The 25877-nt window shown below is 52.5% G+C and overlaps 1 protein-coding gene across 4 annotated transcripts in view; it reads left to right on the forward strand.

Moving 5' to 3' along the window:
* NOS1AP (nitric oxide synthase 1 adaptor protein) overlaps nt 1-25877 on the forward strand; it is a 280357-nt gene that overhangs the window by 68705 nt on the left and 185775 nt on the right. For all 4 annotated transcript variants that reach the window (XM_055333925.1, XM_055333926.1, XM_055333929.1 and 1 more), the window contains exon 2: nt 8259-8330. In XM_055333925.1, the coding sequence (XP_055189900.1) occupies nt 8259-8330 (72 nt within the window). The remainder of the gene's footprint in view (nt 1-8258; nt 8331-25877) is intronic.

A 25877-nucleotide genomic window follows, 5' to 3' on the forward strand; every position in this document is an offset into this window, starting at 1 on the left:
TGTGTCTCTCTCAGATCCTCGTAAGAAAGAGAAATAATCAGGCCAACCCATCTCAGCTTTTGCTACTGGACTCAAAAGACCCCGAGAGCCTCTCCACGGGCTTCTGGATGGTTCAGGCCTGCCCTCTGTCCCTTGCAGAGAGGCGCATGGCATTAGCATAAAGACAAGTCACCGCAATTATTTTGCGCCCAGCCCCTTAATGTTGAGGAGCAGGAAGGATGCTGCTGTGATCTCCGGGGCACATTCATCGGCCCCCGCTGGGCCTCTGATCAATAGTGACACAGTCACATCAGATGGCCCTCAAATAGTACTTCCTTTTTTGGATGGGCTGGGAGAGAGAGGAAGAAATATAAATGCCTCTTTCCTCTTAGACTACAAATAAATAGAGACGTGGTGTGCAGCTGCATTTCAAGCATTTTGGAAGCTTTTCTGGGTGTGTGTGTGTGTGTGTGTGTGTGTGTGTGTGTGGAGAGGAGGGTGGGGGAACCTGCCCCGAGGCCTCTGCCGTGTTGCAGTCGGGGGCAGGGACGCTGGGACACGTCCACATGGGTGCTGCCAAGCCCCCGTGCCCCTCCTGCTCACCTCCACATGGAGAAGGCCGAGCAGGCCACAGAAGTGGCGAGGGTGACCTCCGGAGGCCACGTCTGTCTTCCCCTCCCCCAGAGCGGTTAGGGGAAGGTCATTGGCTGAGCGGGCCCTGGAATCCGGGGCGCCGCCGCCTGCAGTTAATGCTGCTTTGTTCGATGCTAAATGAGGCGAGAACTTTCCCCAGGTCACATTCATAATCCCTCTCCGCAGGCCGCTCAGCTGTGCGCCAGGCGTAGTTTCTGAGGCAGAGAAAGAACTTTCCCGTCGGAGCGGTGGGGCCAGCCTGGAGCAGGGCGAGTGGGCCCCGGGGCCCCAGTTCTGTCCTGGGAAGGTCACCCAGGCGGTGGGGGCCGCGCCCGCCCCTCTTCCCTTGGGCAGATGCCGGGTCTTACTCTGCTGGGCCTGTTCCGAGGGCTGGGCCTGGGGGACTGGAGAGGGCAGGGCCTGGCCCTCTGGAAGCTCCTGTTCTCCTGCAGGAGGCCCAGCCCCTAATTGCAGACCACGGAAAGCACTGGGAAGGAGACCTAAGGGTGACGAGGGCAAGAGGAGCCCCTGCGGGGGGTCGTCACGGTGGCGCTTAGGAAGCGCCCGCAGGATCCCAGGCTAAGGACTCTTCACACGCTCCTCTGTCACTGCTGTTTTGTGACGTCCCCTCCGACAGGATTGCTGAGGTGCCTTTTGGATTTGAAATCCCTCTGCTTCTCTGATTCAGTTTTTGGAAGGTATCAGGACGGGATTGGCTAAGGGACTAGTTCAGATGGGCCCTCCCACCTGGTGCTTTCTAGATGCCAGCAGTGCGTCCGCGTGCTCGTGTGTGTCTCTAAGGAGAGGACACGGGGCGGCCAGAAAACCCGGGGGGAGGGTGGCATGTGAGAAGGCGGTGGGCAGGGCAACAGGACAGGAGCGAGGCTGGGTCTGGACCTGAGAGGAGAGAGTGGGCACAGGCAGGCCCGAGGGTGGGGGGCTGGGGAGCCCCTCCTCTGCTCTGCTTCCCTCTGCTCTAGGCCTCATTGTCGTCGTCATCCTCGGTAACAGGAGGGGCTTCCTCCTGAATCTCTCACGGCGTGGGCTGGGGGCTGTGGCTGTGGAACTGCGTGGTTTTCAGGGAGGTCAGAGCTGGGAAGGCAGCCGCTAGGGACCTTTAGGTTGTGCCCTCTTATGGGGTGAGGGAGGCTTGTGCTTTTGCCCCCAGGGAAGTGTGGCCTAGTGGCCTTTCCCTGTGGCCTCGCCCCCGTGGGCCTGTCTGTAGGGCCTTAACAGCCCTGTGAGGCGAGATTCTGCTATTCTCCTCTGAAGAGTGTTGATTGTTGTTTCTCTCTCTCTTTTTTTTTAAGATGTTATTTATTTATTCATGAGAGACACACAGAGAGGCAGAGACACAGGCAGAGGGAGAAGCAGACTCCCTGCAGGGAGACTCAATCCCAGGTCTCCAGGATCACGCCCTGGGCCGAAGGCAGCGCTAAACCTGAGCCACCCGTGCTGCTTGATTTTTGTCTCTCGTGCTGGTTCACATGGCTGGGCTGAAATCCTAAATCTGCCACCCCCTGTGTGGGCAGCTGCCCCCTTCTCCTGGGCTCCATGGACTCTCCAATGCAAATGTGTGGCTTGGAGGTCCCCCATGCACCTGGCTGAGGTTCACCTTCTATGATCCCCTCCTGTTGGGGATTTCTGCCCCGATTCTCTGGTTCCTCTGCTTATCCCATCTCTGGTGTCCATACCCCCCAGGCTGTCTGTCTGGGCTCCTGGGCCCGGCCTTCAGCCAGCTGGTGCTGTGCTTGGGTGTCGATTTGTCGACTCAAATTGAGCCTCGCCTCCGGCAGCCGCCTCCCTCAGGGGATGGTTCCCTGCCAAGCCTGCCTCTTCCTGGTCTCTCTCTAGTGCCTTCAAGCTTATTTTTATTACTTCAAGTAACAGACTTTACGTTTTAGGGTTGCAGAAAAATTGGGTCCCTATACCCCTTGCTGCCTCCACCTGCCGGCCGCCCTCCACCCACATCCGGTTTCCCCTGTTAGCATCTTGCATCAGGGCCGTGCTTTTTACGATGTTGTCGATGCTGATATGTTATTAACTAATGTCCTAGTTTATATTTCGGTTCATTCTTTGTACCTTCTCTGCAAAGTTATTACTTTTTTTTTTTTAATAATCTTGTTCAGACTTCATATTTACTGCTTGTTGGAGGCCTAGTCCAGTGATACAGTTCTTTCAACATTATCAGAGGCAGGATCATCTGATATATTTATTTTTGACTCATATATCAGTTTTGTGTGTGTTGGTTTTTTAGTTTTTTTTTTTTTTTGAGGGGGGCTCCCTGGAAACAGTGGACAGAAACCTTATAAATGGAGTTCCTGAGGCAAGTGATGACAGAAAGTCTAACACATTAGTCCACCGGCGGCTGTTAAGTCTTGCTGCTTTTTAGTGTTGATTCCTGCACCAGGAGACCCAACCTGCAGAGCATTTCATCAGGGTCCCCGGGAGTTAATTTCCAGAAAGTTCAAGCAGGAAAATGAAAGTAATTTTGCGAGGTATGAATCCAGCACCCAGGCTGAGGTTGTCCAGAAACTTATAAACACTATCCAGAGTCCTTTGGTGAACCTCGTTTGCAGCCAGCTCCTGCTTATCTGGAAGATGAAGCCACAGATAAAACACACGCAGGCAATCTCATATCTTGATTACTTGCTACAAATTGCGTCTTCCTTCTAGGCTTTTTCTCTCTCCCCCTGCCCCCCCAACCCTTCTAGATACTAATGAAAAAGAAGTAGGTCTGGATATTTTAAAACCTCTTTATTCTCCCCTTAAGCTCTGTGGTTAGATGTTCTGAATGCAGCCCCAGGAGATGCCCCACAGCAGGGACTCTGACAGAAGTCTTACAGAAGGCCAGGTGACTAAGAATCCACCAACAGAAGGGTTTGATGTGCTTCCTCCCCTGGCAAGCCGGGAATTGGGTGTGCTGCTGTAAGAGCATCTGGCTTGGGGTCCAGTGCAGGTACCTGCACAAAAGTGTGGGGAGTTTATAGAATCACAACAGGGGGGAGCGTACAGGGTGGGACAGCGGACAGGAGGAGGCAGGAACACCGGTCAGAGTCCAGGGCTCAGGCCTGTCCTGCCCCTCATCGGAGCCAGGGTTGTGCCAGGAGCGCAGGGGCTGGGTATGTTCTTCCCTGGAGGATTCCAGGCGGGTGGGCGTGGTTAACCGGTGCTGGGAGGTCCTGTACGTGGCCATGTGCCCATGGTCTGCAGGGGACCTGGAGGGGGTTGCGGGAGGCCTGGGGGGCAGCAAAGGGCAGTCGAGCTGAGGCAGGTCTGCAGGACCATGGATGATGGAGGACTGGAGAGAGGGAGGGCAGAAGTGGAGCCTTCCATGTACGGGGAAGGGCACACCTGGAAGCCCTTGAATGTGCGCCGTGTTTGAGGCCTTCCCAGCAACGGAGGGGCCGGTGCTGTGAGACGAGACTGTGCAGCGTGGGCCAGGCCGAGGCTTTGATGGTCCTCCTCAGAGCACTTGGCAGCCAGCCCCCGCGTCCTTCAGGGGGTAACACAAGCGGATTGGCATTCGAGGGTGTAAACTCCCCTGTTCCAGGCTCGATCAACCAGTAGGTGTTCCTGGGGGCTGTTGACGGAGACGAAGAAGCCTATAGGTGAGGAGCACAGCGTGGGGGATGATAGGGAGGGGAAAGAACACAAGTTTCCCTTCTGGAAATGATTCCTTCGGTTCCCAGGCGTCGAGCCAGCCCGCCCCTGTGGTCACAGGGCCCCCAGCCCCCTGCGTCCCACCGGAGAAGCAGATAAAGGGGACACTGTCGCTGTGGGTCCACCTTTGGATTTTCCTTATCCCTGCAGGATGACAGAAACAAGGCTCTTGACAGCTTGTTAGGGCAGTGGGTGAGGTGCAGGCCCGGGAGCCAGCCCTCCAGAGAGTGGGAAGCCCCGGGGCCACTTGCCACCGATGTGATGCAAGCCTGGGCCCTGGAGCGGTTGTGGGGCCCAGGCTCTAGCTGGGGGGTCTGGTCTCCGACTGTGTCTTGCGCTTCCTGTGGCCCAAGGTAGGGGCTCCAGGGGACTGCAGTTAGTTGTGGAGGTGGCCTGCTTGCTGACACGGCTGGTTGCGAGGCCGCCCTTGCACTGCCGTCGGGCCGGGCCCTGAGCACTGGGCTTTCTGACCTCGCGCCTGCCTCCCTGGTGCTGTGCTCCTGCCTTTCGACTCACGTCACTGGTGTGAATGTCTAGCTTTTTTTAATGTTTGTTTTAAAGATTTTTATTCATGAGAGACAGAGGCAGAGGGAGAAGCAAGCTCGATGCAGGGAGCCTGACGCGGGCCTCGATCCCGTGTCTCCAGGGTCATGCCCTGCCCTGAAGCGGCGCTAAACCACTGAGCGACCTGGGCTGCCCGAAAGTCTAGCTTTTGAGAGAGGTGGACCCGACCCCTACCTGTGGTTCCTTTTAGTCCCTTTGACCCTGAGGGGCGCGTGTAGTGGGGAACTTGACCCTGCGGTGCGTCTACTGTGGGGCTGCCGGCTGCAGGTGGATCCTCAGAAAGGTGGATTCTTGACATCACGTGGTTGGGAAGGAGGGCAGACCAGTGCGTGCGTGCTGGGAGCTGACCGCAAGCTCTTAGTATGTGCGGTGACCGTGTGGGTGTGAGAGGAGCAGGTTTGTGGGGCGTGTGTGCGTGTGGCATGTGGGGTGTGAGTGTATGTGCACTGCACGTGTGTGAAGGTATACGGTGTGTGCATGCATACGTCCCCGGATGGGTGGGGGCTGATGGGGTGGGGGAGGCATTAGCGGGTGGAGATTTTGGGTGTCCTCGTCTAAGTTCCTTTTAGGAAACCTGTCCAAAGCCAGAAAGCCACCACTCCTCTCTCTCGTCCTGCCTGCACCCCGTTTCTTGACTGCTTCGGGGTTCTCCACCCAGCAGCCTCCCTTCTGGAGGGGAGAGCGGGGCCGGGTGGAGATGGCAGGGAGGGGACAGGTCCCATCTGGGCATGTGTGTTCAGGCTCAGGTGTGGATCTCAGTGGGCAGCAGGTCCTCCTGGTGTGGCAGCGGTCCTCTGTGTGTGGGGGAGTACAGGGCCCCCAGGCTCACCTGTAATGAGTGACCGTGCCAGGTCTCGAGGTCCTGGCTCTCACATGGTGGAGGGAATGTGAGTCCCTGGAGGTCTGCGTGCTCTGAGTTCAGGGCAGGAACCCTCAGGCATGCAGGGCCGGGGACTGGGAGCATGGAAACTGCTGGAACTCCTGTGAAGTTGGGCAATCCCAAACTTGGGCCTCATGTCGTTCTGGAATGTGTAGGTCATGGGCACACTGAGTGACGCTGAAGGGCCCCAGCAGGGCTCAGAGGGAGAAACACCAACCCTGTTTAAATCTGGCCCCACTCCTAGATCTAGGGGGCTTCACTTACCTGAGTGAGTTGCCAGGTGCCCTGTCCACAGGTCCACTGCTTCTGCACGTTGTGACGGGGCCGTCGCCTTGGGCTCAGGCTGCAGGGCGCTGGGATTGTCCTCTTCAGGGCATTAGCACAAACTGGATCAACCTAGGGGAATTTCTTTTGCAGCATTCAGCTTTTGGAACCTCCCTTACTGGGGCTAGCCTTAGCTCTGTTTCAGAAAGAACCTTCTATTCCTGTAACCACAGGAAATACGGGATGACTATCCCTGAAGGGATGACTATGCTCCATCTTCTATTAATGCAGTCTTTGCTTAGGTAGACTTTTAAGTTATTTTGGGGCTGTTAATTTCAAGGCTATCCCCCAGACTATTTTATATAACTTGAACGTAAAAAGGAAAGGTAGACCCAGTAGGTCAGTGTGGAATGGGATGGCGTGTATGAATAACTGCTACACCACGTATGCCTAAAAACATGTCCCCCCTCTTTTCTTGTTTGATCCTACAAAGGAATGACCTCAAGATGTTTCTGTATTTTTAAAAAATATTTTATTTATTCATGACAGAGAGAGAGAGAGAGAGAGAGAGAGAGGCAGAGACATAGGCAGAGGGAGAAGCAGGCTCCATGCCGGGAGCCCGATGTGGGACTCGATCCGAGGACTCCAGGATCACGCCCTGGGCAAAAGCCAGGTGCTAACCCGCTGAGCCCTCCAGGGATCCCCTGTTCCTGTATTTTTGACCTAGCAATCCTGCTTGTAGAAATCCAGCCTGCAGAGCTCCTTGGATGAGCTCAGAGGTGTGTAGATGAGGGTGGTGGAAGCAGGAGTGTTAACATTGCCAATAAGGTAGGTGTTCATCAGCAGGGGAGCTGTCACAGGTGACATGCGGGCTTGTATGCATTGGCAGAGAAAGATGCCCAAGTCGTATTTATTTTTTCTTTTTTTTCTTTTTTTTTTCTTTTTTCCAAGTCGTATTTAGAGTAAAAAAAAACAAAAACAGAAAACGAAAACAAAACCCCAACATTCAGGACAATGTGAAGAGAGTGAACCCTTTTTTACGTAAAATAAATTCCTTGTGCGTATAAATATATGTGTCCATCAGCGCACAAAAAGACATATGTCAAGCTCTGGGGGGAGGACTTTATTCTCTTGGCTCTGTGTGTTTCTGCATTATTTGAATAGTGTTCTGTGAGGAAGTATCCGTATATTAAACATTAACCTGAATGTCATTGGTTTTAAAAACAACTCAAAAGCTTTAGGAGATTCAACATTTTTAAAATTTTATTTTATTTTTTTATTTTATTTTATCTTATTATTTTATTTTTTGTATATTTTTTATTTTATTTTATTTTATTTTTTGTAGATTTTTTTATTCAATTTGCCAACATCTAGTATAACACCCAGTGCTCATCCCGTGAGTGCCCCCCTCAGGGCCTGGCACCCAGTCAACCCATCCCCCTGCCCACCTTCCCTTCCACTATCCCTTGTTCGTTTCCTAGACTTAGGAGTCTCTCATTCAACATTTTTTTTTTGTAGAAGATTAAATTTTTTAAAGATTTTATTTGTTCATGAGAGACCCACAGAGAGAGAGAGAGGCACAGACACAGGCAGAGGGAGAAGCAGGCTCCATGCAGGGAGCCTGACGTGGGACTCGATCCCCGGCCTCTAGGATCACGCCCTGGGCTGAAGGCAGCGCTAAACTGCTGAGCCACCCGGGCTGCCCCAAGAAGATTAAATTTTTAAATAAAACATAATTAGTATGTTCCTTTCATCCAATTAGGACTTAGTCAAGTGTATGAAGTCTCTATAACATCCAGGGCTAACTCCTTGAAATGCCATTAATTGGAAAAAAGAAAAAAAGTGTATATTCTCTTTTTTGGGGAGGAGGGGGAGAGGAATGCTTTAATATAAACCAAGCATATTTGTGGAAGAGATTTATACCTTTTCTCATTTTATCTTGACCGAAATCCCATTTTACAGTGGAGACGAAGGCAAAGTACCTCGCCCCGAAGACAGTGTTGGGAGATTGCCACACCCAGGTCTTTCGGATTTGGGAGCCTGGCTGGTTGAACAGCATCCTCTGCTGCATTTCTGATCAAGAGCAGGATGGAATAGGTTTCTTGTATTAACTGCTCTTTATAAGGGTAGAAGTCATCCCCGAACGAGGCACTCCTTTGGCTCTTTCCTCTTCTGCTAAATAGGGAGCGTAACTGGAAGTCCTCCTGCTAACATTCTGTGGCCCGGGACCCTTGGCACCCCTCTTCTCAACGAGTGCTTTGCTTCCTCCCTGCAGTACGTCGGAAGCCTGGACGTGCCGAGGCCCAACAGCAGAGTGGAGATCGTGGCTGCCATGCGCCGGATCCGGGTGAGTGGCTGGGGATGGGGCTGTGTGGACTCTGAACTGCAGCATCTTAACTGTCAGCCCCAGGATAGTCCTGGGGGGTACCAAGGGGGCTGCACCCTTTGCGAACCCCAGACCTGTCTCCCTCTACTCTCCAGGGAAGCCGTTCTGAGTTGGGTGGTGGATCTTGATTAAAGGTGAGGGTGAGAATGGATGCGATGGCTGGAGGGGGTACTGTTCTGGCCCCCTCTCCTGGCCCGTGGCTTCTGAAACTGAGATGCATGGACCTTGAGGACGTGTAGAGTCTGCTGGGGAGTGAGCGAGAATGGTGAAGTATCTTTTTAATGCAGATTTTAGGGGAAATGTTTGATAACATTAATTGGCTCAAAACATTGAAAAGTAAAGCAATTTATTGTGGTATTACAAGAAGATTAACTTGAATCTTCAAGAACAAATGTGGGGTTTCAGCAAAATTTCCACGGTCAGTTGCTTTAGGCTTTGAAAGTGTGTCCGTTCTCTTCTGGCATTTTGGGGATCTTCCAGCAGAGTCTAGTTAAACGTTCCAGCCTGTGGCTTTCTGACTCTGGTACGCAGAGCAGAGGCCGAACAAGAATTAAGTTGTCTTCTGATCACAGTGAAGGAATTTGTCCACGTGCTCTGCCCTGAAATAGAAGCTACTTTAAAGTGGTACATTTCAAAGGTAGGTTTGGGATTGGTCGAATGGAATTGTAGGACTTTTTGGAGAGATAAAGTGTTGGAGGTGGCCGGATGGGTCATCCTAATGCAGGCCAATCTGGGCTCTTTGTCTCCAGAAGAATCTACTACCTAAATGGAAAACCTATAGCAGATGTTGGGAGCTTCAGTTGGCTTTTTGCCCATTTTCCTTTTAGCCAAATCACCGTTTCCACAGAAACCTCAGTTCAGTGATGGTAGTTTAGGTTAAGAAAATTAGTATGCTTGTTCCTGTTTCTCTGAGCAGTTCACTAGCTTTTGGGGCACCTGGGTGACTCAGTTGTCAGGCATTTGACACTTGATCTCAGCTCAGGTCTTGATCTCCGGGTCCATGAGTTCAAGCCCTGTGTTAGGCTCATGCTGGGTGTGTGTGTGTGTGTGTGTGTGTGTGTGTGTGTGTGTGTGTGTGTATATATATATATATATATATATATAATTTATTTATTTTTAGGTAACTTTTTCACTGCCTTGATCCTCCCAGTCATTCAGCATTTTTTATTAAGTTGAATTTGTTGAAGCTATTAAAAAACAACAATGCTGTTTTTCATGGACATGGGAGTGAGTTGCTTCAAAGCACTTTCATATGGGTTCATTCAGTGTTCACAGCAGGCTGTGGAGTGGGGGTCCTGTTACCCTCATTTTTTTTAGATGAAACTAAAGCTCAGAGTGGGGTCAAGAGGAGTCCCAGGGTCTAAGAAGTGGTGGGCATGTGGCCTGAGTGCAGTTCTGCACTTGATCTCGAGAGACCATGTGTGATTCTTCACCCCTGTGGCTTCAGGCTTGCCATGCAGCATATTCCCAGATGCCCCCCCCCCTTTTTTTCCTTTGCCTTCCTGCTCAGATAGAAAGCCCAGTAGCCTTGGCTGGAGGGGGGGGTTGGTGGGTCTTCTCTCTGCGGCGATGGCCTACTGCTCTCCCCACGGTTGACACTATTGCAGCGTAAGGACTGCATCCGGGGCTGGCCTGTCTTGGGGTTTCACCAAAAATGTCCCTCTTTTCTTCATATTTGACTAAGACACAGGGAATAAGTTGTCATTAATACCTTTATCATAATTAGAGTTGTACCTCAATGTTAGCTGTCAGATGGCATATTACTCAGACACCAGAAAGGATGAATACCTACCATTCACATCGACGTGGACAGAACTGGAGGGTATTATACTGAGTAAAATAAGACAACTGAAGAAAGATAATTATCATGTGGTCTCACTCATATGTGGAATATAAGATACAGTGCAAGGGATCATAAGGGGAGGAGGGGAAGTTGAGGGGGGAAAAATCAGAGAGGAAGACAAACCAGAAGAGACTCTTAACTCTAGGAAACAAAAGGTTGCAGAAGGGGAGGCAGGGGGTGGGGTAACTGGGTGACGGGCATTAAGGAGGGCACATGATGCGATGAGCCCTGGGTGCTATACTATATGTCGGCAACTTGAATTAAAATAAAAAAATCATGGAGTCCGGCTTTCTCCCATTTGTCTTGGAAAGCTGTGCATTTCTCGGGGGGCCTTAGACTTCCATCATTTCAAGGGAAAAACAAATGAGTCCCGCTGTTGCTAGAACCCAGGTTTAGCTTTAAAAGGGAAAAGAAGGGGGCACCTGGGTGGCTCAGTGGTTGAGCATCTGCCTTCAGCCCAGGGCGTGACCCTGGGGTCCTGGGATTGAGTCCCTCCTTGGGCTAAACAAGTCCCCACAGGGAGCCTGCTTCTCCCTCTGCCTGTGTCTGTGTCTCTTCATGAATAAATAAATAAAATTAAAAAAAAATATTAGCTGTCAGTAGTAATAGTCACTGTTCAGCCCTTGCTGTGTGTCAGGTGCTTCATTTGGCCTTTTAGCGTAGAAACAGCGTATTACCTGATACTTGCACCTCCTCTAGATGAGGCGAGGGTATTATCACATCTTGTAGGTGAGGAAACAGTTTGGGGTTGGCTCGATAAGTGGTTCTCGGTCAAGTTGCTGTCGGTAGGTGGAGCTGGCACTCGCGCCCAGGATGATTCTGTCCCCTCCGTGACCCGACTCTAGGACGCTAATTTGGGTGATGCGCCCACTTGGTGAAACAAGGGGTTGGGACGTGGAACTTCCCGGGGTGGGGGGTGGGGGAGTCCACGGCAGAAACACCACAGTGTAGAAGGAATAGAGGGTCCCTGTGGGGAAGACATCACCTCGGAGCTGTGGAGGTTCAGGGCATCTGGTAGGACTGGCCATGTGCCGGCAGCAGGAGTGGCCCTGTCTCCTCTTCCCCTGTCCCCTGTTCGGCCGTGTGCCAGGAGCTCCCCTCCCGACCTGCTTCCAGCGCTTCAAGGGCAAGCAGCTCATTAAATCCGAGGGGGAAATACATTGGCCACCAAGCTGCTGGGCCTGGCTGGGTGGCCACTGGGTTCGCCTGGCGCCGTACGACAAGCACAGCATGAGCAGGGGGTGTTTTACCCCGGAGCCCCCAGTTCGCTGCTTGGTCCAGGCTGTGTTTTCTTTGCTTCCCTCCCTTTGAGGAGCTGTTGTGGCTGTAATTACAGCTGTTAAGAACTGAGGCAAGGGATTTCTGGGTAAAGGACTGTTCCTGACTTTCTTTTGATGCAGAATGGTGCCAGGCCAATGCTGGGCAGGACACTTTGGGGTTGGGGGGGCCGGATGCTCTTGCAGGTTTGAAGACACAGGCCTTCTGGCTTGGCCAGTGCAGAGTGCGAGCCCTCGGAGAAGCCGTCGTGATCATCAGGATCACGGTGGCCTGCGTCGGGGGGCCTTGCCAAGCCCTCTACGTGCCCGTCTCCCCATCTCTCCCTGCTCGGGACAGGGGAGGGGGTAGTGTAGACCATCTCCTCCCACAGAAGCAGGCCCTCTGAGAGAAGCGACTGGCCGAGGAAGGGGGGCCCGGGGAGGGGGGACAGACATCCTCAGGGCTGGGCCCGAAGCAGGTGTACAGGCCCCTCTTCCTGGCTCAGTTCCACAAACTGTGTGGTCGACTCTGCACCGTATTTCTGGACTTTGTTGATTTGACCCTTATTCATCCTTTTTCCCCTATTTCTCATTTGTTCTCTTGCCGTATAGGTTTTCTCTGAAGCTTCATGTTACCTATTTCGGGCACCTTTTTTTTCTTTTGTAATGTGCTTTCAAGATGTTTTATTATTTTTTATTTTTAAAAAAATATTTATCCGACAGAAGAGAGTGAGCACACGGTCGGGGGGAGCTGCAGAGGGAGAGGGAGAGGCAGACTCCCTGCTAAGTAAGGAGCCTGATGGGGGGGGCTCGATCCAAGGACCCCGGGATCAGGACCTGAGCCACTTAACCGACAGAGCCGCCCAGGCGCCACCCTCAAGATGTTCTAAATAATGTTTAAAAAACAGAACATCAAATGTGACCATTTTTAAACATATGGTTCAGTAGAGATCACATCGTGCCGCGGGTCTTTCTAAAACTTCTTTGACTTGCAAAACGAACTCCGTATGAAAACACCAGTTCTCCTTCCCTTTTTCCGCCCTTGGCAACCACCTTTATACTCTGTTTCTATGATGGTGGCTGCTTAGATACCTCCTAAATGGAATCCTACTGTATTTGTCATTTTGTGACTGGCTTAATTCATTTAGCATAATATCTTTGAGGGTCGTCTATGCTGTGGCATGAGACAGGGTTTCCTTCCTCTATAGGACTCTGTAGTATTCAGTTGTATATAGAGAATTAACACATTTTCTTTATCCATTCATCTGTTGATGGACGACACTTGGGTTTCTTCTCCCTTTTAGCTTTTTGTGAGTAGTGCTGCAATGAACGTGGATGTGCAAAATTTCTTTGAGATCCCTGCTTTGAATTCTTTGGGATCTATACCCAGATGGCAGATTGCTGAATCATATGGCAATTCTATTTTTAGTATTTTGTATTGTCTTCCATAATGGTCGCACCATTTCAAATCTTCACCAATGGCACACAGGGGTTTCACGATTTTTTTTTTTTTAAAGTAACGTGTACCTTCTTGGTGCTGGACCTTTAACCTTTAAATAGATGGGCTTTCCTTTTCTGGAAAGGATCTGTTAGAGTGGGCACCACAAAGCACTGGGAGGTCTCTGGGGGAGTGGGTCTCGGGCAGCAGAGCATGCATTCACGGTGGATTGCCAGGCCGTGTGCTGTCGCAGGGGCTCCCTGACTGAACGCCATGCCCGGTGGTGGGGGTTCCTTCTGCTGTAGTTCTGAGGACTGGGTTTGGGGTTGTGGATGGCTGTGACTTCAGTGTTACAGTGTCCTTGATACAAGGTGACACCCAAGTGGATGACTCATCGGGACTTCTTAGAAGACCTCTCCTGAAAGTGGCCTTTCACCTTCTGCTTCTCTGCTGCTCCCCAAGGAGAGCCACTCACCTGGCATCCCTCTGCCTGGGCATACAGCCCTAGGTCAGGCTCCTGGTGCCAGGGTTGACCGTGCAGACCACGCACATGAACGCCTGAGACCTGGCAGGTGGTGGAGGAAGAAGTGAGGAGCAGGAGAGCCGGCCCCACTTGGCTGGGGAAGGGTGTTCAGGGCTTCCTTTTGCTCTGTGACTGGCACCGCTGTTACTTATAACTCCTCCATTTGCAACGTAAACATGCTTTCACGTGTATGTGATCACCCTGTGTGTTCTGGTTCTCCTGTTTGAGACGTAGGTAGATGGGGCACTGGAGGAGGACGGGACCCCTGGGCTCACGTCCACCAGCATCATGTACGTGCATCCGTTCGTTCCTCTGGGCTGCAGATATTCCTGGAGCACCGTATGCTTCGTTACTACCTGAATATTCCGTTGGGTGCTGACGAGACCAGCCCAGGAGTAATCGTATGAGTCGTTAGGCGAGGAGCAAGAAGTTAGGAAGTGTGTAACTGGAGATCTAGCCTAATTTGGGGCGACAGGAAGGCCTTGTGGGCTCCTGAGATATGGAGTCCGTGGCTGGTAGATGCTGCAGCCGGGTGACCCCCTGAGATGAGGATGTCGTGGCTCAGGGAGGACTTGCAGCCCCGAGGGAGCAGGTCACATCATCGCTGCCTCCGGGCCCCAAGTGCTTGACTTCATGCCTGACCATCGCTACGTACTCCAGGAGTTTTTACTGAGTAACTTTTTGCAGCTTTAATGGTTTTCCCGGTAGAGTTGTTTAAATCTGGTCTGTTCCGTATGTGAGCACACGGAATCCTTGCACGCCATCCGTTGTTTGAAGGGGACCGTGATTACTATTCGTCAGTTTGTTGGATTTTTCAGAGGGGGGCAGCGAGGCCCCAGGTCACACAGGAGGGGGACCCGGATCTTCGGGTGCCCGGCACCTTCCCCTGCTGCAGAGTGAGGCCCGTGGAAAGTCACTGCCCAGTTTTTGCTTTTTCGTTTTCTTCAGACAGCTTCTGGGAATTTCTGTTGTTGGGGAGTTAGGATGAATTCTGGGGGAGCTCTGGAGTCCTTCCGAGTCACGGGCAGCAGAGGTTTTGGGGTCTCTCACCTCACTGCCTGTTGTTTCCTCATTCAGGATGGGCCTCTTTCCCCCGAGGCTGGTCCCCTTGTGTACCCACTGACCCGGGTCGGTTCCCTCTTGATCCGTCTGAAGCTTCAGTCTCCCTCCTGTTCTGTTGTTTTATTGCTGCTGAAACAAATCACCGTAAATTTACTGGTTTAAAACAACACAGGTTTGTTCGCTTACGGTCCTTGAGATGCATCTTATGGGGCCCTTACTCCTGGAGGCTCTAGGAGAGAATCTGTTCGTTGCCTTTTCCGGCTTGCAGAGGCCGTCCACGTCCACGGTGCTCCTGGGGCCTCCTCCCTGAGCTCTGCTTCCATTTCCACACCCCCTCCTCTGCCTCTGATCCTCCTGCCTCCCTCTTAAAGGGGCCCTTGTGCTGACACTGGGCCCACCTGCATTGTCCAGGATAATCTTCCCATCTTGAGATTTAAAAAAAAAATTTAAATTTATTTTAGAGCTAGTGTGTGTGTGTGGGACGGGGGGCGGCAGGGAAGGAGAGGGAGAGTCAGGCCCCTCGCTGAGCAGGGCACCCGATGTGGAGCTGAGATCACGACCTGTGAAGAAGGCAGATGCTTCACCGACTGAGCCACCCAGGTGTCCCGCATGTTGTGATTCCTTTTTTTTTTTTTTAAGATTTTATTTTTATTTATATTTATTTATTTTTATTCACGAGAGACACAGAGAGGCAGAGACACAGGCAGAGGGAGAAGCAAGCTCCATGCAGGGAGCCCGACGTGGGACTTGATCCCGGGACCTGGGATCATGCCCTGAGCCAAAGGCATATGCTTGACCACTGAGCCACCCAGGTGCCCCCATGTCGTGATTCTTTTTTTTTTTTTAAGCTTTTATTTATTTATGATAGTCACACAGGTAGAGAGAGAGAGACAGAGACATAGGCAGAGGGAGAAGCAGGCTCCATGCACCAGGAGCCCAACGTGGGATTCGTTCCCGGGTCTCCAGGATCGCGCCCTGGGCCAAAGGCAGGCGCTAAACCGCTGCACCACCCAGGGATCCCCCATGTCGTGATTCTTAATCACATCTGCAAAGTCCTTTTTGCCACGTAAGGTAACATCACAGGTTCCAGGGATGAGGACGTGGACATTTCGGAGGCCTGTTCTCCCAACCCCACCTGCCTTGTTTATTGCCTACAAGAAAGGAGAAGCAGGTAGAGCCCAGGCCGACCGGGCAGGCCTGCTGATCTGGGAGCGCATCCGTTCCCCACTCAGCCAGCCGCTGCGCGTTGGGCTTAGCGTGTTCTCCTCTGATCCCCGTAACAACCCGGGCAAGAGGCAAGTTCTACTCCCCAGAAGCAACAGATGTTTGTCCTGCTTGTCGTCTACTAACGATCCCAGTATCTGAGAGGGTGCCAGCCGGAAGAAGGGGAGGAGAGAGGAGCGGCCGTGGACCACCCGCCCCCAGCTGTGCAGCTTAAGGAACCATCGAGGGCGGTTAGAGAAGTTCTGTGTGAGCCCGGGGTTGGCCTGGTTCGAACCTGGGCTGCTGGCTTGAAGGTTTCTGGCGGAAGGGGAAGGGTGGAACCAGCCCGCTGGCTTGGCTCCGCCGGCCTCTGCTGTGTGCGGAGGGGCGTTGAGCACGCAGATGGTATTTGCCGTAATTTGCACGTCTCGTGCTCCCAACATTATGGCCAGTCCCTGCCCCTGCGCTTGTTAGCCTCCTCGGAAAGCAGCGCTGTGCCGTCAGAGCTCTCGATGAGGATGAGGAGTGACGAGGGCCGGGCTTGGCGTCTTCTCCTTGATGGAAGGTGTAATGGTTAATCTTCCTCGTTTATAAAAGGGAGAGGATGATACTTCTTGCATCTCCCTGGTGCTCTTGTCAAATCTGGGATAATGCGTGGAAAGAGACTCTCTAAGCCACGAAGGGCTATTCATATTCCTCCGTATCACTTTTATACCACCTTTTGGGTTTCAAAGCATTTTGTGAATGCAGATAAATGCCCCGAGAGACCCTACGCTGCTTCATGTGAGTCCTTTTAAGGGTTGGTGTCTTTTTGCAGTTTTCAGCGCAAACATCACTTCCTTGGGGAGGCCGCCCCCCACCCCCCGCCGGTTATTTTGTCCCTTCCCGCGTTCCTGGGCACCTCACCCCTGTCTTTGCAGCACTTGAGTGGCTTTGCAGACTGTCAGCATGACAGCCTGGGCTCGGTAGACTTGTTGAGTGACTGAAAGTATTAGTCTTCGGTGATAACTGTGTGAGCAGAAAGCAGTGAAGGCCCGGGGGCTGTGGGCCGGGGGAGCCGGGAGGGAGGAATGCTCTGGACTCTGGGCTTGAGCGTGGCACCTGCTGTCCTGTTACTCCCTCACCTTTAGAACCTGTTGTAGCTTCTAGAAGGGGAGCCTCCGTTGACAGACGGGAGAGGCATCTTGCTGCACCTTTGGTGCTGGAAAGGGGACAGACAGCTGTCCACGCATTTCTGGGTGTGAGAAGACCAGGCCAGAGATCCCTGCAGGAGAAATGTGATGCAGCCCCACAGTTGCTGGTGCAGCCTGGACCTGAAGCCGTGTGTGCCGCCCACGTCCTGAAGTGCTCCGAGCTGGCTGGTCCCCCATGGTGGCTCATCAGGCTGTGGCCCGGATGGGCTTTTGGCCGCGTGGCAGCTTTTGCGGGGTCCGGTACGGGCTCACAATTTCCTGTCTAGTGGTGCCTTGATTTCCCCAACGTGGCTGCCCAGGCGTGGCGTGGGCCCGTGGCCTTGAACACGGGGCCGGTGACCAGGAAGTGGCCAAGGCCTGCCCCCTCCCACAGCTCCCTGGTGGTGGTGACGACTCTTCCAGAACTTGTTCCCAAGGGAGGAAAAAAACCCCAACATAAAATGGCCCGGATGCCGCCTTGGGAGGACACCCAGGTGCTGGGTGGGCTGGTGGGTGGTCTGGGGCCACGTCAGCCCTGGCCAGCGCCTCCTGTCCCTGCCGGGTCTCCTTCCCCAGAGCCCGGCAGCCTCGGCAGTCCCAGTGGCCCCCCTGTGTGTCCCCCTCTCCTGAGTGGTTCCCGCAGCATCTTGTGTTTTTTTTTGTCATTGTTTTCCTTCTCAAGTTCACAGCGGGCATGTTGGCCTCAGAATAGCTTTGGTGGTAACACAGGCCCACCCCCATTTCTCTCTCTCTCTCTCTCTCTCTCTCTCTCTCTCTGTCTCTCTCTACTCTAACTCGGCCCTTTAACGCCCTGTGGCCCCTGTAACCAATTACTACAGATTAAGGGCTTAAAGCAACGTGAGCTTCTTGTCTTCCCATTCCAGAGGTCAAAAATTTGAACTGGACCTTAAGTCCAGGATTTGGCAGGACTGCTTTCCCTCTTACGGTCCCAGGAGAGAATCCGCGCCCTTGCTCTTCCAGCTTCTGGAGGCCGCCTGACAGCCTGTGCCCGCGACCCGCTTCCGTCTCCGGAGCCAGCAGTCCGGCCCTCTGGCCTCTGCTCTGACCTTCCTGCCTTCCCCGCATCAGGACCCTTGTCGTTACCCAGGCCTCTCCTTCCTGCCCTTCCCCAGCGATCCGGGGTAGCCCCCTTTGGCCATGTGACCAGGATTTGGGGTGGGGGTGTCCCCATTCCGCCGACCACGAGGGGGATCGGAGTGTTAGGCTTGGAGCCGGGATCAGAAAGGTTCCACCCCGTTACTGAGGTGCTCTGGTGCGGGGCCCAGACACCATCTGCTCAGATCCTGTCCTGTTTGCTGCCTGAACGACGGGACAAGTTTCTCACCCCGTTGGCCTTTGTTAAATCATCAGTAAAATTGGGATGTCGTCTTGGCAGATGTGTCTTACAGTTATAAGTGTGCATATAAAGCGTTGAGCGAAGCCCTTTGCATGTGGATTGTGCTCTGTCAATAATAGTTTCTTCCCTTTTTTTTTTTTAAGATTAATTTATTTGAGAGAGGTCGGGGAGGGGCAGGGAGAGAGGGAGAGTGAGAATCCCGAGCAGACTCCTGCCTGAGTGCGCAAAGCCCGGCATCACGGGGCTCGATCCCACGACCCTGAGACCACGGCTTGAGCCAAAATCAAGAGTCAAGCCCTCAACCGCCTGTGCCACCCAGGCGCCCCCTTCCCCTCCTTTCTAACCAGTATCAGGCGGGGACAGTGGGGTCAGAAGACCGTGCAAACATAGGCACCCGGTCAAGGCTCGCTTTGGAAAACCTCATCCTCAGGTACTTTTCTCCTTCGTCCGTAGCCGAGGGCTTCTCAGAAGGGGTTCCGTGGCCCTCCTGGAACCGGTGGGTGTGTCCGCCGGGGCCTGAGAGTCCCCTGGAAGAATTTTAAAATTTGGTGTTTTCATTTGATCCTAGTGAAGTCCCATAAGCCTGTCGCGGTCTGTGGGGGGCCACCCTCTGCCCCAGTGCTGGGAACTAATGTATCGTCCACGGGTGTGTCGTCTGCTGCTGTTGGCACCGGGTCGTCCCCGCGCCGTAGAGTGAGGCAGACGTTCAGAACGCGTCTGCGATGGGCTCCCCGGAGCGGAGGGACGCACGACCGTGCTGTGCCTGGTTAGGCACGGAGACCTTGCAGCACTTTGAACAGACGGGGGTTGCAGAAAACGGGCTTGGTGTGTGGGGCGTGGGACCACGGCAGGGCTCTGCGCACACGTGCGCCCTGGGGCGCATCTGAGCTTCTGACGGGTGCTTGTTCTGGTTAGGTCCTGTCACCTCATCTCATCCGCTGGCACCTGTGCCACCCCGGTTGTCGACGTGCTGAGCGTCACCCCTGAGCTGCCCTACGCCAGACTCAAAAGAACCCGGGTGACGTGGCTGGTGATAGGATCTCCGTGAAATAAAAAAATCTTTTTTGAAGTTTTATTTTTATTCTTAAAATTTTTTAAAAATGTTTTTAAAATTTAGATTCAATTTGCCAACATTAGTATAACACTCATCCCATCGTGTGCCCCCCTCAGTGTCCATCACCCAGTCACCTGTCCCCCCACCCACCTCCCCTTCCACTACCTTTCCTTGTTTCCCAGTCTCTCATGGTTTGTCTCCCTCTCTGGTTTTCCCCACTCGGTTCCCCTGCTTTCTCTTATAATCTTATAATTCCTGTCACTATTTCCTCTATTCCCTGAGTGAAACCATATCATGAATGGCTTTAGTCTGAATTTATTGGGCACATAATTTGTGTCTAGTTTAGACATTTGTATCAGACCCGGATGCACCAGTACTTTGTATCTCGTTTCCTGCCATACCTGTGAAATGAGGTTGTGACGGACCTGGTTTGTCCTCATTCTGGCCGCTACTTTATCGGCCTCTGGTTCACATACCCTACAGTTCACCCGTTCCAGGTATTGAATTCATCAGTGTTGAGTCTATTCCTAGTGCTGGGCAGCCATGAGCACAGTTGATTTTAGAGCATTTTCATCACCCCCAAAAGCATTTTCATCACCCCTTCTCAGTTTCTGCCCCGAGGTCCCCAGCCCTAGGCAACCACTTATTCTATTTCGTCTTTATGGGTTCGTCTTTTCTGGACATTTCATCCCAATGGCCTCATACGATACGTGGCCTTTTTATGCCTGGTTTCTTTCATTTAGCATCCTATTTGCAAGGTTCGTGTATGTTGTGGCATGTATCCGCTCTTCATTTCTTTTTATAACCAATTAATATTCCATAGTATGGATACGCCACATACCACGTATTCATTCAAACACTGTGTGTTTGCAAAGATGTGTTTTTTTTTCTTTTCTTTAAAGGGGGGCCAGACTATTGAACTTCAGAAAAACACTTGATGTGGCTTGAGCGGCGTGTGATGGGGAGGTTATAGCTGTCTTCTCAGCTGAAGGAAAAACAAATCATTGCTTTCTTAGGGGAACTGGGGCGAGACATTCTCATCAATATGAAGAATGGAGTGCTGAGAGCAGAACCTGATTTTTTTTTTCCTGTACTCATTTGAAAAAAGAAAAAAATGTACTGACTCCTTTTATGAGCCGGTGTTCTCTTGGGCTCTGGGGTTACAGCAGACTACAAAACAAAGTCCTTGTCTGCCTGGAGCTTATATTCTGGGGGTTGGGATTGGAGAGAGAGGAGGAGACAGTTAACTCTATCATGTGTGAATTCTCTGCAGGAAGACAAGCAGAAAACAGGATAGATAGTGTCAGGAGGTCGAGGGTGGGTGTTATTTTGTATGGATTATTGGAAAAATTATCTGGGTTATGGTGACCTTTGGATTTCTAGAGATGTGAATATGGAAGGGGGAGGGAGGACCGTGGGACTTTCTGGAGGAAGATACCTGGACAGAGGGAACAGCACATGCAAAGGCCCTGAGGCAAGAAGGTCAGGATGTCTGGAGACTCCAGAGTCCCACATGGGGATGGTCGATCACACCTCAGAGAATCTGGTTTGCTTATGAGCTACCTACTGAATGCCTGACCACACGTGAGAAAATGCATTTATCTTTCCCCTGCATCTGTACTGGGCTGAAAAGTCACTCTGCACGAGAAGCTCTGGTTCTGTTCCTAAGGTGAGCGATCATCTGGGAATGAGTGTAACATGGGGGCAGAACTGCTACATGCGTTATCCATCCACAGAGGACTTGGGAAGAATCAGTTCTTTCCAAAGCCAAACCCCCTTTTGCTTTTATTTTTTTAAAGGTTTTATTTACTCATGAGTGATTCAGAGAGAGAGACGCAGAGGGAGAAGCAGGCTCCATGCAGGGAGCCCGGTGCGGGACTTGATCCTGGGACTCGATCCCGGGACTCCAGGATCACACCCTGAGCCGAAGGCAGACGCTCAACCGCTGAGCCCCCTAGGCTTACCCCCCTTTTGCTTTTCAAGAAGCTGTCTTTTTTTAATATAAATTTATTTTTTATTGTTCAATTTGCCAACATACAGAATAACACCCAGTGCTCATCCCGTCAAGTCCCCCCCTCAGTACCCAGTCACCCCCACCCCCAGCCCACCTCCCCTTCCAACCCCCCCCCCCAGTTCGTTTCCCAGAGTTAGGAGTCTCTCATGTTCTGTCTCCTTTTCTGATATTTCCCACTCATTTTTTCTCCCTTCCCTTATATTACCTTTCACTATTATTCATATTCCCCAAATGAATGAGAACATACACTGTTTGTCCTTCTCCGATTGACTTACTTCACTCAGCATAATACCCTCCAGTTCTATCCACGTGGAAGCAAATGGGGGGTATTTGTTGTTTCTAATGGCTGAGGAATATTCCATTGTATACATAGACCACAGCTTCTTTATCCATCATCTGTCGATGGACACCGAGGCTCCTTCCACAGTTTGGCTATTGTGGACATCGCTGCTGTGAACATCGGGGTGCAGGTGTCCCAGCGTTTCACTGCATCTGTATCTTTGGGGTAAATCCCACCAGTGCAATTGCTGGGTCGTAGGGCAGGTCTATTTTTAACTCTTTGAGGAACCTCCACACAGTTTTCCAGAGTGGCTGCACCAGGTCACATTCCCACCAACAGTGCAGGAGGGTTCCCCTTGCTCCGCATCCTCTCCAACATGTGTGGTTTCCTGCCTTGTTAATTTTCCCCATTCTCGCTGGTGTGAGGAAGCTGTCTTTATAGCCGTTTCTGCTCGGGAGTAAGAAATCATGTGGTTAAAAAAAAAAAAAAAGAAATCATGTGGTTGTTTCCGCGGGAGCATTTGAATACTGCCCAGCCCAGTGCACAGGTTTGTGCACGACCCACTTAATGCCCGAGGCCGCAGGGTTTCTCTGTCGCGCCAGGAGGATGGCGAGGACCCCGTCATTGCTGCTACACCATTTGTTCACGTTCCTGCCGTTGGTAACCGAGCAGCCGCTCCTTGTTTTGAGGACTTCTGTGGATTTTTTAGATATTCGTGATAAATACTCCTCAGTTTAACCCTTCGTAAGTGTACAGCTCCGTGGCCTTAGATATGTGCCCGAGGCTCCGTGTCCATCAGCACTGTCTGTGTCCCAAACCTCTTCCTTGTCCCCAGCCCGAGCTCTGTACCCGTTGAACAATAATCTCCTCTTCTCGCCCCTGGTGACCGCTGTCCTGCCTCCTGTCTCTTCGATTTCGCCTATTCCAGATTCTTCCTGGAATCTCCCACAATGTTTGCCCTTCCCTGATGTATTTCGCTAAGTCGGATGCTTTCAAGGACCATCCGTACCGTAACGTATATCAAATCCGTTCTGATTGTGTAGCACGCTGTCCTGTGGTGTCTTGCGCTCGGCACGTCCCTCAGGCTTTAGTGCGTGGCTGTTTCCTCTGAATCCCGAGCCGTGGACTCCGGGACAGGGATGCACAGCCGAGGGACCAGTGCCTCTCTGACCCCCCGCTGAAAGGTCCGATCCGTTCCTTACGAGCGCTTCATGGTTAAGGCCACATTCGTGTCCGCTGTCCCTAATGTTAGTTTCCGGGAACCCCATAAAAAGCAAGATTATCCCCGCTTTGCAGATAAGGGTCCTCAAGGGGGAAATGACTCACTCACACTAATGATCTTACTCTTGTCCTTTTCAGTAATAACCAAATTTGAACACAGACTGCGCTGTCGCAGCGACAGGCTCCGGCAGAGGGCTTCACGAGTCCTTGGTCCTCCCCATGACTCTTATGTGGCTTGGGCAGCATCGTGAGCCCGTTGTACAGATGAGGAAGCTGAGGCCCAGAGAGGCTCAGCCACTCGCCCTGAGTCACAGGGCTGGTACGGGGGACACCTGGGGCTCCCTCCAGAGCTTGACCCGGGTACGGTTGTCTTGCCAGAACCAGGACGGGCCTGCCGCCTGCCTACCCTTGGCTCAGATGTCCTCCGACGACCTGCTGCCGGGCCCTGTGTTACCAAATGTCAGGCAGGGCAGCGTCATCTGTTTCCCTGATTGTGCCTTGCTCCGGTCTGGGAACGCTGCCAGACGCAGCCAGTGCTAGATGTAAATAAGGCCATCATTTGATTTTTATAAACTTCCTTTTAGAGCTTGAGACCCATATATCCTGTGCGACACCCCCCACCTGGATATGCCAAAGGTGCCTTCCGTTCACTATGTGCAAGAACGGAACCCATCCTTTCCACGGTCTCGTCTCTTTGCCATGAACTCTGTCCCGAGTCTTGTTTCTCCTCACGTTGGCTTGTCTCCGGGCAGGCGTCTTAGCCCTGCAGGAATGGAAGCCAGAGACCTTAGGACCCCCTTAGACCCTTCTGTGTCTGCCCTTTGCCACTTGTGCCTCTGAGAGGTTTCTCAAACGTGTGTCTCCCGTGAACCCCGACCTGGGGAGGAGGACCGCGGCCCTCACTGCACGGACCGTTGCAGTAGACCTCGGCATCCCTGTGCCCTGCCCGTCATCCTCCAGCTAAAGGCCAGGCTGCGGGAATGGTCCTGCTTGACACCATCTGGTGATGGTTCGTCGCCTGTGGGCTGGAGGCTGGAGTCTGCTGGGCGCCTCTAGCCACGGGGCGGTCCTGCCTTCCCCTGGGTCCGGGAAGCACCCGCCGCTTGGCGGGGCCTGGGTCTGTGTCCTCGGGACTCGGCCTGGCTCCTGCCTCTCTCCCCGTCTCTACCTTGGCCATCGTGTCCTTGTCTCCCCAGGGGCTCAGCCCGTGGTCCTCCTGAGAGCCAAGGGAGAACTTTCTCAGCTGCTCATTCTCCTTCAGTAGAACAGGTGCCGTGTCAGCCCCATGGGAGCCACCGGCGGGGACGGGTGTCTGCTCCACGGCCGTGCCTGACCCATGGCAGACGTCGCGGCGGTCGTGGGAGCCCCGTCCCATCTCTCCATCCCTGCCGCAGATGTGACTGCGTGGAAGCCTTGAGCAGCCCTACCACTGTCCTTTGCTGGAATGTTCCCCCCCTGAGCTGTTCTGGGCTTGGGGGCAGGAGCCCACCGGCTGTTTCCCGCTTCGCTGCTGGGACTTGGGGCAAGCTGATGTCTCTGGACCGTTGGCTCCCCCTTGTAAAGCGAGGGGTGTCTGCCCTGTGGCCTTGTCGCTGCTTGGTACAGGTTAGAGGAGATGCGGCGTGAAGGCTTTGTAGACTGTCAGGTACACGTGCAGGGAGGCGGCTGTTGCACCCAGAAGGCGGCAAGATGGGCGGCACCGGCCTCTCAGGCAGGGCCCCTCAAGGGGACAGTCTCCCCCCTGGTGTGGCCAGCCTGGGTTCTGTCTGGTGCTTCCATTTCCAGGTGTGGGTGGAAAACCTGCTGTGTGTGCCTAGTCTGTGTGGCACCTGTTCCTCCGACTTTTTCTTTTTCTTTCTTTCTTTCTTTCTTTCTTTCTTTCTTTCTTTCTTTCTTTCCTTCTTTCCTTCTTTCCTTCTTTCCTTCTTTCCTTCTTTCCTTCTTTCCTTCTTTCCTTCTTTCCTTCTTTCCTTCTTTCCTTCTTTCCTTCTTTCCTTCTTTCCTTCTTTCCTTCTTTCCTTCTTTCCTTCTTTCCTTCTTTCCTTCTTTCCTTCTTTCCTTCTTTCCTTCTTTCCTTCTTTCCTTCTTTCCTTCTTTCCTTCTTTCCTTCTTTCCTTCTTTCCTTCTTTCTTTCTTTCCTTTATCTTTCTCTCTCTTTTTCTCCTTCTCTCTTTCTCTCTTTTTATCTTTTTAAAGATTATTTGAGAAAGAGTTTAGGGGATGGAGCAGAGGGAGAGCATCTTCAGGCAAGTCCTCCACTGAGTGTGGAGCCCGAAGCGGGGCTCCAGCCCACAACCCATGAAACAAAGAGTCAGATGCTTAACCAACCGATCCACCCGGGTGCCCCTTGGCTTTTCAATGGCGTGAAAAATAACAGTGCGGCTCCCGCTCCCAAGCCCCTGCCCCTGCCGCCCCGTCCTGTGTCCTCGTGGAGAGGCGTCTCGCCTCGTGGCAGTCGTCTGCGGGAATGACAAGTCCCCCCTCCGCAGTGAACTCAACCCTGCCATCTAACTGGCGGGAATCACCTTTGTCAGTGTGACACCAGCAGTTTCCACAACCACTAACCCTCTGGAGAGGATTTGGCATTCCTTTTGGCCGCTGTCAATGGTATCCTCACCACAGGGCTTGTTAACTGGGGGCGTGCACATCCTGGCTTGCTTGTGCCAAGTGGATCTTTGTTTATCCTGGCCCAGGAGGAGTTGGAAGAGAAGGCGTTTTGAATAGTTCTGGGTGTATATTTGTTGCTAATATTTTAAAACTTGATTTGGTGCCTCCTTAATTCTTCCCCCCCGCCCCCGAGATTTATTTATTGTAGAGAGAGACAGATCACATGCATGCAAGCAGGAGGAGGAGCAGAGGGAGAGCATCTCAAGCAGCCTCCCTGCTGAGCGTGGAGCCTGACCTGGGGCTCGATCGTAGGACCCTGAGATCATGACCTGAGCCTAAATCGAGAGTTGATGTTTAACCGACTGAGCCCCCTTAATTCTTTAGGGGTATGAACCGAAAGCCACTTCACGGAAAAACCAGGAAAGGACAAGGAGGGGATGGTTTCATTGCTTCCAGGTGACAGGAGTACCCTGACATC

Source organism: Nyctereutes procyonoides, unplaced genomic scaffold (genome assembly GCF_905146905.1).
Source record: "Nyctereutes procyonoides isolate TBG_1078 unplaced genomic scaffold, NYPRO_anot_genome, whole genome shotgun sequence".
Taxonomy (NCBI): Eukaryota; Metazoa; Chordata; class Mammalia; order Carnivora; family Canidae; genus Nyctereutes; species Nyctereutes procyonoides.